The sequence below is a fragment of the Podarcis liolepis genome, assembly GCF_965112155.1.
Source record: "Podarcis liolepis genome assembly, chromosome: 3".
In the NCBI taxonomy this organism is placed as follows: Eukaryota; Metazoa; Chordata; class Lepidosauria; order Squamata; family Lacertidae; genus Podarcis; species Podarcis liolepis.
Genome location: NC_139557.1, coordinates 70,685,058 through 70,699,859, shown reverse-complemented (window position 1 = coordinate 70,699,859; position 14,802 = coordinate 70,685,058). Strand labels below are relative to the sequence as shown.

At 41.4% G+C, this 14,802-nt stretch overlaps 2 protein-coding genes across 7 annotated transcripts in view; one reads left to right on the top strand and one right to left on the bottom strand.

Moving 5' to 3' along the window:
• The first annotated feature begins 3 nt into the window (after positions 1-3).
• Positions 4-11,437, top strand: DYNLT1 (dynein light chain Tctex-type 1). The gene is made up of 5 exons (XM_083496679.1): positions 4-198; positions 1,853-1,894; positions 4,215-4,338; positions 4,563-4,640; positions 5,366-11,437. Exons 1-5 carry the CDS (start codon positions 172-174, stop codon positions 5,434-5,436), a joined length of 342 nt encoding a protein of 113 aa, XP_083352805.1. The 5' UTR covers positions 4-171; the 3' UTR covers positions 5,437-11,437.
• Positions 7,803-14,802, bottom strand: part of TMEM181 (transmembrane protein 181) — a 30,574-nt gene continuing 23,574 nt past the window's right edge. For 5 of the 6 annotated variants that reach the window (XM_083496515.1, XM_083496516.1, XM_083496518.1 and 2 more), the window contains one exon: positions 7,803-14,179. In XM_083496515.1, the coding sequence (XP_083352641.1) occupies positions 14,101-14,179 (79 nt within the window). In that variant the 3' untranslated portion in view covers positions 7,803-14,100. Of the gene's footprint in view, positions 14,608-14,802 lie in introns of all 6 variants that reach the window. The other variant, XR_014524381.1, reaches the window with a different exon arrangement.

Below are 14,802 nucleotides of genomic sequence, written 5' to 3'. Positions count from 1 at the left end.
ATTTGCCAGCGTCGGGTGATTGGTTGGGAAAGCACAGGAGCGCACTGCGCAGCCGCGTAGCTCGAGCGAGAGAGGAAAGAAAGAAAGAAAGTGCTGCTGTCTGCGACCGGCGAAGAGTCGGTTGCGCATGCGCCGCGTGGGAGACTATAGGCTGGATTGCTGAAGAAGAAGATGGACGAGCTTCAGTCTGCAGAGGAGGTAACGGTTCCTAAGGACAGCGGCGTCCCTCCTCCACCTCTTCTTAGCGGGCGGGCGGCCGTGGAGGGAAGGGACGGCGTGCCCCTTTCTTCTGTAGCTGCGGTGACCTCGGTGGGGAGGGCGGTGGCGATGGCGGGGTCCGCCCCTTTGCCCATTGTCGGCCACGTTCCCGTTCCTGGAAGGTCGCCTGGCCCTCCTCTCTTGCCAGCCCCGGCGCTCCCGCCGCTTCCAGCCCTTGGGCTGAGAGGAGAGATGCCGCCGCCAGGCTGCCTTACAAGCCCCGGGGCAACTTTTCCTGCTGGTGGTGCTGCATCTCTCCGCTCCCCCCGTGATAGGGATGGCTTATTCCAGAAAGCGCCTCTCTTCGTGGCACGCGGGTACACGCATTTGGGAGGTGCGCGTGCAGCAAGCCGAATAAATAAATCTCTTGCCGTCTGGTCTAATGGCCCAGGTTCTTGTCCTTCGCAAAATCGAAGAGGGAAGGGAATTTGCCCCACTTAAAGGAGAGGAGAAGGAAACTGGCAGTTTTCATCTGGGGTGTGGCGGGATCTCCTTTTGGCATTCAGAGGTTACTGTTCCATCAAATCCATGGTTATGTGGCTATAGAAAAGAGATCCTCAGACATTCTTTCATTGTTCAAATGAATGTCCTTACCCTAATCATGATCCGGTAATAAACGTGGCCCATGGTCAAAGGTGAGATGGAGCCTCATGTGCGCCTGTCTGCAGATGAGATCAGTGTCTCAGCTAGTCATAAACAAGTATTTCATAAAATTTATATACCAGGATTGAAAAACAAAAAACCACCGACACCTCAAAACCTTTGTTATCATTTATAGTAATGTTTATTATATATGATAATAAAAATATAAAAGAAAAAAAGGGCGGGGGGAGATAAGAGTTGCCTTGATGCATGAGTGCCAGAAAGGCCTCCACATATTTATGAATAGATTGTAAAAGGGGAGTAAAGGTAAAGGGACCCCTGACCATTAGGTCCAGTCACGGACGACTCTGGGGTTGCTGTGCTCATCTCGCATTACTGGCTGAGGGAGTCTGCGTACAGCTTCCAGATCATGTGGCCAGCATGGCGAAACCAGAGCAGTGCACGGAAACGCCGTTTACCTTCCCGCCAGAGCAGTACCTATTTATCTACTTCCACTTTGATGTGCTTTCGAACTGCTAGGTTGGCAGGAGCAGGGACCGAGCAACGGGAGCTCACCCCGTCACAGGGATTTGAACCGCCAACCTTCTGATTGGCAAGCCCAAGAGGCTCTGTGGTTTAGCACCACCCGTGTCCCTAAAATGGGAGTAGTTGTGGCCTTTTATGTGTTCCCTGGCTACTATATGTACCTGCCACCTCTATTCTATAAGTGTTTGAAGGGATGTTAAACATATGCTTTTATGTGATTGCTTAAGAAGTTCGTTTACTGCAGTTATAAGCATTAAGGAATCGCTTGGCACACTTTGCGATGGCAGGATTCTATGTCTGGTGAAGTAGAAACAAGGCGTTAGATGCTTAGGGAAATAAATCAAATCTGATTAATGTTTGAAGCATTAGCCTGTTTGTTAAAGCTACATTTCTGTCAGTACTGCAAATTGCTTACTTGGTTTAAATGTTATCTCCGGCTTCTTTTTCTCTTCTTTCCCCCTGCAAGACTGCGTTTATTGTGGATGAAGTAAGCAACATTATAAAAGAGGTAGGATGGTATTTATGCTACATCTTCCATTAATATATCCTCATTGCACAGCATCTGCTATATTTCTACTGCACCCCGTAACTTCCTTTAAAAAGATAAATATATCACTGCTGCATTGTGGAAAATACACATTGCACTGAATTGTAAGGCTGCAATCACTCACACTTACCTAGGAATAGGTCTCATTGAACTCAGTGGTACTTCTGAGTAGACATGCCTAAGTTTGTGTTGTAAGCCCACATTTAAAGTGGCAACACGAGCTATGTAAACAGCCTCTTAACACACATTGCAATGTGAATTATTTAAATTTTGCTTCGAAATATGTGTGTGTGTGTGTGCTCATAATTTTGTTATTGGTATATACATTTTGTGCAAATACATACAGATACATATTATTTCATTTGAAACATTTCTAGGGGATTGTGACTCGCTGGCTCTGTTTTGTGAACATTTCACCTCTCCAGCTAGTGATATAGTGATATAGACAGTGCAGATTGTCTCTCTGAGGGGAAAAACTCACTCCCCCAACTTTACTTTATAGTCCCTCATGCTATGTTGAATTCCACTTTGGAGGTGACTCCTGATCTGCAGGGATGATTTTTCTGGGAGTATCAAGAGCTGCAGTGGGAAGAGGAGTAGAGGCTCGTTGGCCTTATGTCATACTTTTAATCCCAGCCAGCCTATATAGAAGAAACAATCCTATTTTGATATCCTCATAGAATTGCATTTGTAAAGGTTTTTACCTCTCTTTTTACATGATTAAGCTTATCAAATTTAGGACTTCGTCTTGTAATATGAACTGACTTCTGGCCTAATCTGCAAGCTAGTTAAATCTACTTGAATCACATTGGTGACATCAGTATTTAATGCATGTACCTTGGCTTAAATGGAGTGGACTGTTCTATTTCATTAGATTCCAACTTCAGAAATAATCTTTTGGTGACTTGCAGCTATAGAATTAATATAGTTAGTAGATTTAGAGCAAATTTACTCTAGTTATGTGTTACCTGGGTACCAGTGTCTTGTTTGCTAATCCTCTGTTGTGGCAACCTTCCTAGCGATTAGTGAAGGCTTAGGAGCACAAGCTAAATATGTTGTACATGCCATTCTTTGTTAAGCAAATATATGATTGGTAACTTATGAAGTATGTACAACTCATCTGTGTAAAAAACCTGCATGCCTCCCTTGCATGTTTTGTGGTGGTGCTGATGTTTATTATTCACTTTTCACCCTAAAGCCCCAATGCAGGTTACAGCATTAAAAACATAAAAAACAATTTAAAATAATAGGGCTATTAGATGCTAGTACACTGTGCTACAGTAATGTTTGCAAACATAGAATCTACAGGGAAAAGCACGAAAGGACCACAACTTAGTGACATTCAATGAACAGCCACTCCCTTGTTCTCAGTCTTGGCACTAATGCTTTACAGAGTGTGAAATCTACGCTTACAACCGCAGGATAAGACTGAGTAAGCCAGACACCCATTTATTACAGAGGGTATTGATTTGGGCTGTTCAGCCTCTTGTTGCAAGATCTCATTGTCACTCCCTGTGTAGCTTCAGAAGTGGAAGATGTCTTTCTCCCTCTGTGTGTTTCTGGTGATACATTAAATGTTGTTTATAAAGTTCCTAATATTTTTTAGGTACTGGGGAAAGACCGAAAAGCAACACAGTCCCTGCCTCCATGCTTACAACCTGTCAAACACATCACAAAAGAGATGAACAGTAACAGGTGCCTGTGCTCACCTGAACACCATCACTGGTAGCACTGCAGCTCACCAGTGTCTCTGGTGAGGTTGGCACACTGCTTGGATCCTAGGTTGCCTCAATCCCACCCCTGCCGCACTCCCAGAACACCAACAGTACAGTTACTGCCCACAGAGCTTTTTATATGCATGGCCTTCGCAGTGGACATGGTCTCCCACTGGCAGAGAGGTGTGTCTGCTCCACTGTAATTAGGATTTCAATAGCCTCAGAATAAATATGAGGCGCCATATTGTTGGTTACCTCCCAAATCATTCTTGCAAAGGTGTGGGGGGGGGTCTTTGTGTGTTTGGAACTCTTGAGATTGATCCACCACCTCACAGATGGCAGCTCAAGCTAGCATTTCAGTGATCATTGCTTATCAGTATGGCTGTTAGTTGGTTCTGGGTTTTCCTTCTTGTTGGATGGAGTGATCTGTGTTTGATGGTGTGATCTCTGTTGCTTGGAAAAAACACTGACATATTTATTCTACCTTTTGAAATCAATGCATGCTTTTTTAAAAATTAAAATTCCTTATCAGCCTGGTGGTAATTTGAACCTCTCTTTGTTTGCAGGCCATAGAAGGAACAATAGGTGGCAATGCATATCTGCACAGCAAAGTGAATCAATGGACTACAAGTGTTGTAGAGCAAATTCTGAGTCATCTCACAAAGCTGGGGAAACCTTTCAAATATGTTGGTAAGTGAATGGGTTTCTGTGCTCATTGTATTATTGTTTTGACAAATGGTTTTGAGTAAAACCGAAAATTAAACTCTAAAATGGAAATTGCAGGTGAGGGGGCAATTTAAGATAAGAGATGTTTACATAGGCATTTAAGGCTAAAAACAGATGTGGATGTAACTGTGTAGCTTATGCCATGGAAACATTCCATTTTCTAACAATACTGTATCTTCAATTTACAGTGACATGTGTGATTATGCAAAAGAATGGTGCTGGACTTCATACTGCAAGCTCTTGCTTCTGGGACAACTCTGCTGATGGTAACAAGAATGTTTTAATACTTTGTCTTAGTTTCTCCATTGAAATGTTTCACAAGATATTTGTGTGACTCCAGAAGAGAAAAATCCACACACACCTATTCTGTGGTAATAAACTTCTAATACTAGAAGCTACAAGTGACCATGGGGCAGGTTGTTCTTGTTAGAAGTGCCTTATTCCCTAATTTCCCTAGGGTAGCTAGTAGAGCATCTCTGCTTTAAAATTGAAGGATTGTAGAGTTGGAAGGGGCCCCAAAGAGTTATCTCTTCCAACCCCCTGCAATGCAGAAATCTCAGCTAAAGCACCCATGACAGATGACCATTCAACCTCTGCTTGAAAACCTCCAAGGAAGGAGAGTCCACCATCTTCCAAGAGAGCCCATTACACTGTCGAACAGCTCTTACTGTCAGAAAGTTCTTCCTGATACTTAGTTGGAAGAATCATCATCACCTGTGAATAAACATATATACTTCCTGTGGAAGAATAAAGTGTGACTGAATATCGATGTAATGTGGTTCAATAATTTTAGGTTCCATTGCTCCAAATTATGGGATGTTGCCTATGTGGTACGGAGTTGGCTGAGGCTTAAATTTAGCAAGTGTGGCTTAAGATGCAATAGATTTGTTCTATGTGTTCTTTAAATTGAAAGCTATGAATTTTATGATCTGATGTAGTTCTTCTGTATATAATATAGCCACCCCAATTGACTTTTCTTCTCTTTTTGTAGGAACCTGCACTGTGAGATGGGAGAACAAGACTATGTACTGTATCGTCAGTGCCTTTGGACTCGCAATATGATTGCCTTGGAATTCTTCAGCCTTTGTGTCATCCCTTCCATTTCATATATCCACTAAAACTGTGAATTCAATGAACAACTTTGTTTTTAAAGAACTTCTGTCTTCTTCCTGTGAGAAAATGGGGAAGCAATTTCTATACTGTTACATAAACACATCACCTCTTATCCATATCAAATCACTCCCTGTCTTAACACTTTAAGGACTCTTTTCTCAAGGTGCTAAAACCTGAAACATGCTGCACTTCTTCAGCTTTATTGCAACTGGTTTGAATAAGACTAATTTCACACAATGCTTTTGTTTGTTATTAAATTATTGAAGTTCTGAACTTGTGTATGTGCATTCATAAAAGCTGTACATTCCACAAGCAAGTGTGAGGCTAACCTCACATGCCTTTTAACAGCTTGGCCCTAATGGATCATTGTGAAGTAATGGGGGTGCAGTTATTCCTTAAGCACTCGCTCAGCTGCTTAGTCCTTTTGGGGGCTTCTGTGGTACCCTAAAACTCCCAATAGAGCCACCAATGCTCCAGTTATTTACATTAGACAACTGTAGGTATTTTAAACATTCCCATATAAAGTAACTCCAGTTTTAATGGCAGCCAAAACTTTTCGGTGCATGGAGGGGCTAACAGCTAATTGCTCCAAGGTGCATAGTTCTCTTTAAAGTAAAATTGAGTTTTATTTTTTTTAAAAATCAATTTAGGTGGCTCTTTGCTCCCTGACCAAACATATAAGTAGGAGCAGTCCCAAGTTAATTGATTGTAGAGAAAGTACTCCTTATTTTACCCCATTCTCAAAATGGGGAGACCAGCACACCTCACAGAACAGAGGCAAGAAGCAGCAGAACGTTGATCCATGCTTGCCATAGCACAGGGCACATCCTTTGAATGTAAAAGATCCAAGGCTCTATCTTGGGGATCTCAAAGTAGGATAAAGACCCTGTGTCTTAGTACACAGAAACTGTCACTTAAGGAGTGAACTGACATTTGAGAGCCTAATCATCTCTGATTGAGATGGTAGACTTGTACCAACCAATTGGGCTAAATGTTATTTAAAATAGCCACATAATAAGTATTCCACACAACCCAAAGAATTGCCAGAATGCAATCTTTTTCATCAAAGAGTTTTTCAGAACACTCCAGAATGAGTGAGCTGTTTTACTGTAAAGTGAATTTGACTGTATGGCTGCACTCTGCTTAAGTGTCTGTATAATTAAGTGGTCAAAAACATAAACCACAGGTTCCAACTAGTGGGATCGTTGCTAGCGTTTGTGAATGGACCATAGCACAGTGGGAGAGGTACATGCTTTTCATGTAGCTTCAATCTCTCGCATCACTCATTCAGTGCTTCTTGGGTTGGCAGGGCTGGGAAAGTCCTCTGGCTGAGACTAGATGGAGAACAATTGTGTGATACAGTATAAAGAAGCATAATTTGTTCAGCTGGGACCCCTGGGAAAATTGAGAAGGACAGACTAATGTTAAATAGCATGTTACTAAAATAATTGTTTAGTATTTATGGCTTCATTGTGCTCCACAGTTTCTGAAACCACAGGGCATTTAAAAGCCTAAGAACAAAACATACTGCTTTTCCATTAAAATAGCAAGCTTATCTGAAAAATTCAAGCACACAGGTGTTCGCAGGTGGATGAGAGAATTCTCCCCACCCCCACTCCAGGGCCAACATAGGCCCTGCAAATCCATATCGGCAAATCGACGTGTTTCTTTGTTTATAAACTCGCACTCATTGGCAGTGCTCTCACTGCGGCAGTTTCTGGGGGAAAGGTAAGTGGGGAGACTGAACCCCAACAATTGCAGCATCTATCATCCAGTTGCAAAGCTGGTGGCAGTTCAACAGCATGCACTTCAAGAAAGATTGTTTGCCAATTATCTTCGCCGGGAAAGAGAAAGGGGGCGTGCACCCCCATTGATTGTCCTTGAGCACTTGGCAGAGTTTGCTGCGCATGCAAGTGAGGTTCCAGTACTGTGCCTGCTCATACCTCAGTTCCATCAAGTAGCATCAAGGGGCTTCTGCTTGTCCCCCTGGAATTTTGGCTGGTTGTCCACCATGCTTCCTGAAGATATTTAGAGTTAGACGTCATTATTTTGAGCTGTGTCATCATTTGATGTCACTTTCCCCCACCAAATATAGACAACCAATTTTGTTTTCCTCAGATGCATTTATATCTATTTCCATCAAATTCAGGTCAATGAAAAGACAGTGAAATTGAGAGTTTTTTCATCCTGAAGCCAGAGCAGTTTTAGCTTATCTATTACATGCCACCAAATGAATTTCCATATGCACACATGGAAATAAATGTGCCACCATTTATTGTGTATGGGGAGGAACAATACTGAGATAGGCACAAAGGTTCTATATAAAACTTTATTGTGAATGCATTGGATTGGAACGTAATTTTACTATGCACAGTCTCCAAAACATCTCTGCGCCCAGTATTTTACTGAAAGTAAACCAACTCTTAAATTCCTGCTCAGGGAAAGTTATCACCACTGTTGCTAGTGCCTCATCATAATTACAAATAGCATCTACACTGAAGCATGAAGATGACACATTGAGGTACCCCATGCATACCCTTCCAAAAGCAAAATTATAGTTACAGCTTTTCATTAACGTAAACATACACTATGAAAAGGTTCTAGCCACGTTTTGGTAGAAAATATTTTCTAGAGGTTTATTTCATTTTACATCTATTTACAAATGTTGAGTTCAGTTGTACAGTAGCATAAGGAGCTTTTCATATCAATTACTGGCACAATTGGAACATATGGCTAAAAATGCAACAGATGTGACTACATCATTTAAATGCAGTAATGGCCTTGGGCACCATTTAGAAGTAACTCTCATTTTAAGTAAGGCTTTGTACCTCGTGGGAGTAAGTCTGATCGAACCAACTTGGACTTGCTTCTGAGTAACCATGCACAGGATCAGGCTGCAAATTTCTTGCTAAACTTCTTTCAGTGTATCTTTATATAAACACAGATTTCCTGTTCTTTGGCATGATTCTACTGGGTTTACACTTTGTTTTCCATGACCCTTTTGCCAGTGCTTTTTTGTATAATCTGTAGAAATCTTTGCTTGTTTAAACTTGCCGCCCCTCAACCTCAGCAATATTATAGCACAGCCACATCTGATTGGCTACAAGACAGTATGGCATCTTCCTCCTTCACTATCTCTGGCTGGTAGATGATCACTTATGTGACTAAGCCAGGGAGAAAGAAGTGGTGGGTGTGTGGAAAGATCCTAAAGCAGCAGCAGGGAATCCCACCACCAAAATCACTAGTTTCTATTTAAAAATTTGAGAACACTACAGGCTTCTTTCCCTGAAGGCGGAAACTGAAGGTTGCAGCAGACAAAACACAAGATTATAGCTTGTCTGAAAGTTGAGCACAGTCCTAGTTACATTACTGCCTCTTAGCTTTACTGGCACTTCGAAATTTTAACTATAAAAGCCAGTGTGTACAAACTGCATATTTACCTAAACAGCGCTGCAACTGACAATCACAACTGCTAAGGCAAAAGTGATCCATGTTAAACAAGGGCAAAGAAAAAGTAGGCGAAAACTACAAGCACTTTTGGGGAGGCTACACCATATGTGGGGCACGGAGGGCAATGCTCATATTTTCTTTAGAGATGTTTTTCACCAACAGTGGGCATCAGCAAGCCTTTTTACACACACTACAGAAGCCATTTCAAAAGCAGCAACTTCTGCCAACAAAAAAGATGGGACACATTTTTTTTAAAAAAAGAAAACCCACAATGAAACAAAATATGCTTTGTAGCAGGCGATGTTCTCCCACTGTAGCAGAATTACTGCTGCAGTTGTCCACTGGGAATTATTTTATTTGATGAGGGGATCTAGCTCATGCTCACTCAAAAGCCCAGCTGAAGCAAAATTGCTTGGCAACTGATCCTTGTGGAAGCCAACTAAACACCATATCCAAAGGCACTTTCACGAACAGCTTCCTCATCTGGCTGCAGGGCAGTGATTCCCAAATGTTTCCCCCCATGGACCACTTGAAAATTGCTGAGGTTTTTGGCAGACCTCTAAATGGTTTTTCTGCTTGTAGCAATTGTAAGGTGCAGTACTACATTGCTGGATGCTTTTAAACTGCATTTTTACAGACCCACTGCAGACTACCTGAATGAAGCTTGTGGTCCATGGAACAGAGTCTATGAAGCCCTGCTAAAAGGAAAACAGCAGCTTTCCCAGCAACTCTCCTATTCATAGGGAACCCATTAGCAAAAAATACAAATACAACATACCGTGCTCAATTATCATATCTGTGCAAAAGAATTCCAATTAATAAACCTGAAAATAGTCTCTACTACTACCTTGTGTTTTCCCCAGTTTGCTATATGACAACTTTAAGTGTTCTGGGTGTTTAACACTGAGCATTTTGAACAAGTTGCGATGTGACAAAAGAACAAATGGCACTAAAAATTGTAATGGGAAACACAGCTGAATGCTTGTTCCTAGGACTCGTCAGATGAGTGAGATTAGTGGAGACAAATGCAATAGTAGCCTTCACTTCCTAAAGTTTAATGAACTTCAGGGACATTTAATTAAGAAATTAACTCAGGAATTCATTTATTTTCTCCAGAATTAAGGGAAAAGGTAACTTGGGAACTTAAGTAAAATTGAGTGATTATTCTGTAAGGGCAAGCATTCAGACTTTGTAATGACCGCCCCCCCCTTGTCCCCCTGAATACTGTTCTGCAAGCAGAAGTCTTCACACAGGGCTGACAGGACTCATTAATTGAATATCACCCTAGGTATTTAAAATGTAGAAGAGAAACCAACAATAATTTAAAAGAATATATACATCAAAAGACAAATAGTACAATTTTTCCACATGATTACTACGGGTCAATATCAAGCAATATAAAATATTAGGAAAAATACACATCTAGTTTCCCATGTTTTACAATGTATTTTAGGCGAAGTCATTCTCAGATCCACTGAAATCAATGAACAAGTTACTGAAATCCATTGATTCAAATGGGTCTATTCTGAGTATGACTAACATTGGATATTATCCATAGAATATACTCCATGCCTTCGTTTTAATTTGCTGTTAAAAACAACAACATTTTACTAAATACATATTAGCACTCTAACTTGCTGATTGCCACAGAACAAAACATCTGAAATGGTTTATCAGAATCCTAGCAAAAGCAAACTATTACATTTAGATGATTATACTAATATTATGTCTTGTACTTTTGATATGCAAAGTGCATGACACTCTTTCATAGCTTTAATATCAGTGTAGATATTTACTTGCAAAAATAGCTGAACAAATCCTTCACAGTGCCGTAAATTCACATGTCACACTAAGCCAAACCGTGGTTTAGGACCAACCAGCTCCCAGAACGGGAATCACAGCTGCTTTACTTATCACTGCTCATTTTGCTGCTGAGCTAAGCCATGGTTTGCCTTATCGTGTTGTTCAACCCAGAGGTTGTGGTTCAGAATAAGCAGTAAGCCAGACCACGGCTTAGTTTAGCAGCAGCAATAGCAGCAAAATGATGGGGGTAGCAAAGCAAATGGGATCTCCTCAGGAGGCTGTATGTATGCACTAAGCCACGGTTTGGCTCAGTATGATGTGCAAACTGGGTCAGTTTATTCGTAGCCTTGAGGTATCAATCACCATATACTTGTCTATGGCCAGGATTCAAAGCGCTGTGTTTTTTTTGCAAGTACTAACCCTTTCCCAGAGTAACTCCTTGCACATACTGAAGAGCCAATACTGAGAAAGTCCCCCCCCCCCCCAAACATCAACTCTCTCATATACCCACAGAGGAAAGTCCTTTCCACTAATGCACAAGGTTCTTATTATCCCAGCCTATTTTCCTAGAAAACAGTAACAGCAGAATGAACAGGTAACTACAGGTAACTCGCATCTGACGCTTATTTAACAGGCACACTCTCAGCATTATGCACGTTGCCCAAAAGTGGTGCAAAAATGGCAGGCACGGGGAAAATAAGAAAATGGTACGCAAGGGGGAGAGAGGAGGCATGAGAGCAAGGAGAAAGAGCCAGCAGCCTTCGTAAGACTGTTTGGGCATAGAAGGGGTGGTTGCAGAGGGTGATCAGAGGTGGCCAGAGAGACTTGTGGAGGGGTTTGGAGAGACAACTGAAGGGTGTGGAGAAACTTCAGACTGCAGAGCTAACTGAGGGTCAAACAGGTATTGACTGCTGAATTGCTAAAGGAATTGGTCAGCTCAAGTTCAGTATGCGAGGATGAGGATGGAGAGCATGGGTCAGCAAGTTGGAGCCTGCAGAAATTTTCTCAACTTTTCTGCGCATACGATCTGACCCCTCCATGGAATGCATCCTCAAGATCATCTGTGGGAATACAGACATTCTGAGACCATGCAAGGAAATGTTTGATGAGCCCAAGAGACAACAGCAGCATCTATCAATCACTGTGTTCCTCACAAAGAAACTAGCAACAGCAGATGTGCCCAGGCAACCCACCTCTGGATCTGAACGACAGCCAAGCACTTCTTCTGGCTACCAGTCAACTCCCCAGGGTCTTCGTATCATCTGCAGCAGCATCCAGCAAGGGAAAGGATGCAGAAGACGAAGAGCTGTATTCGTCCCTCACCAGTTAAGTGCAGTGATTTTTAAAATGGTTGTTGAATGGCTTGCTAGGGGTTTTTTGGGGCTTTACACAATTTTGCTTATACCAGCGATGGCCAGGAACGCGACCCCTGCATAAGATGCAAGTTACCTGTAGACTGTTTCTGCAGCTTGAATTATGTTAGGACAAGGTTTGCCAAGCAAGAGATGCAAATAGCAATTCAAGTGTGACCAGCAGAAATGCACTGAACTTTTACATTCAACTCAAAAAGGGTCTTCAGTCCTTGCATATTGGTCATTTTTGTTTTGGTCAGTGATATAACAAAGTGTTTCTGCAAAAGGAACCTACTGGAGTTATTTATAGGCAGGAACATGGGCTTGAAAAAGCACATGAAAATACTGACAGCTTCTGTGAGGTAGGAGGGCTATCCACGATTTTCCCATCATACTATTTTAGTAAATCCATTCAGAACCAAAACTACCAGGGTGGGAGAGTAAAGAGGCATTTCTCAACAAACTGTGATTGGAAGCACCATTCTGCTAAACTGTATCAACTTCAGTAGTGCACATTTCCAGCATGGGTAAGAATGGAACACACGAAAGCTGCCATTTGAGGTGTGTCTGAAGATGAGCTAAAAGAAATGCCTACCATAAAACAGAACACAAAATGGCTCAGATCATACCTTTCATTGAACCAACTACAGTCAAGTACACACATCACAACCACAACACGGAGGCTTCACCACGCCATTGCTGCAATGTGTATAGTGGCTTGGTCCCATTGTATGCACGCAATGAGGATGATTCATTCCATGTTAGCCATTGTCTTCTGCATATGTGGCAGGCATCGTACAAAGGCTGTTTCAAGTGGCCTCCACATGGTCATAACATACCGTCACGTTCCAACAATTATTGCAGAACTCTGAAATCTGAAGGCTTCTCTGTAATTTGAAGGCTCCAATTTACCTTGCCGGTTTATACAGTTGGTTCAACAAAATGGATCAACCACCATTTTGGATCGTGCTCAGTTAAAGAAAGAGAATTTCCTACCCAAATATATCCAAGAGCCCACCTAGGTTCATATCCAACACATAATGTGTTTGTGTTTCTATACTACTGGTTATGAATACCAAACTATTTAAAACACCCTTATTCGGGGGGAGGGGAAAAACATTTACAGAATTTAAGGGAATGTATGTTGAAATTATATATTGTTCCCTCTTAATTAACAGCAGCAAGCAGCATTCAGTCATCATTTACACAGGCAGAAGACGCTCAGGTGCAAGGCTATGCTTTTCACCGAATGTGACTGTTGTTTTAAGATAAAGCAGCCTTAGAACACCTTCTTTCTCAAATTATTTTGCTCTTCCAATACAATTATATAGAATTATGTCGGTCTCAGAAGAAGCTGAAATGGTGTGCTTAATCGCAATCACAAAATCAGATAACTGAAAAAACTCCTTCATTTAATTCAAGTCACGTACAGTGCTGAATCACAATTGCAATTCCTACCTACCATCCTTCAACCCCTGAAATGGGAAAACAGAAATTGAGGTTTATCAAGGTGTTGGAAGTGCCAAGCAGATTCCAATCAGAGTAAGTTTGGGGTTGAAAGACGTTGGGAGCTGGGGCATTTCCTCTCTCCCCTTCTCTGCAAACACGGTTTGCAAATGTCAAAATAAAATTCTTTTGGAGTAAAAAATAAGCATCTCAACACTAAATTCCAAGTAAATAGTTATGAAACTATGAGGAAATCAAAGTATTAGCTGTGAAAGTGCACAACAAGCTCCCCAAACAATCTGGTCTGGAGGCATCCCATCACAACTGTTTTCTAAAAAAAAGGGGGGGTACACTTTGAGTTTACAAAATAACTCTTCCCTAAAAATTATATTCTCCCCACTTCAGTTTTAGGTTTGTAAACAGAAAGGGAGAAACAGGAAATCCTTCCACAAAAGTCTATGATCAGTTAACAGTAGACTCAGGAAAAAGATTTTTAGGGGGGTGGGGGGAAGAGTGTCAAAATTGCTTTTGTTCTCATAGAGCAGGTCACTTCTATGAAAACTTAATCGCTGTCCGATTCTTCCTTGAATTTGGCTCTGATGGCTTGACCGTTCTGAAGTGGCATTTCTTCATAATCACTCCTGTCTCCACAAAAAAGAAATATTCAAGAACATCTTAAGACATAAATAGCATAAAACACCACTTATTCTGGGCAAGTAGACGAAATTAGTATGATCTCAAAAGATTTGTTATTCTTTCAAACATGAACCCTCTTCAGGTAGGAATGAAAGCAGTATTCTTTAGCTTCCTTCCAATATATCTAAAGAGCATGGCTTCAAAATCTGACCATATTGGAAGGTTGGCATAGGGAGCTTGCTTTAATTTTAGTGTTCAAAGCAATTCACTTATTTTCAAGGCATCCTAAATGTAACACTGATGGCTCAGTTGGAAGTGTACACTTGTCTTGCTTGCTGCTGAATTCGAGACAGGACCAAAAGATGAGGAAACAAGCAATGACACATGCTTTTCTCAGAAAAGAAAAGCAAAACTCCATGGGAAAACAATCCCCCTGTAATTATTCAAGCAGCTGAACATCCCCACAGTAAGGGTTGTTGCATAGCTGCTTACACATAGAACAGGCTCAAAAAGAATAAGGAAGCAAATTGATACTCTTTCTGCCCCACACAAAGATTATTCATATGTTGGAAAGGGTTGCAGCTGCACTTTCCAATACAAACTGTCATTACCCTCAAAATTACATTAT

What these genes read in the sequence shown, in the direction of transcription:
- DYNLT1 (XM_083496679.1), top strand. Translation starts at nt 172, where the DNA reads ATGGACGAGCTTCAGTCTGCAGAGGAG. An exon ending in AGCTTCAGTCTGCAGAGGAG is followed by an intron (nt 199 to 1,852) that starts GTAACGGTTCCT and finishes TCCCCCTGCAAG; the next exon opens with ACTGCGTTTATTGTGGATGA. An exon ending in CTGGGACAACTCTGCTGATG is followed by an intron (nt 4,641 to 5,365) that starts GTAACAAGAATG and finishes CTCTTTTTGTAG; the next exon opens with GAACCTGCACTGTGAGATGG.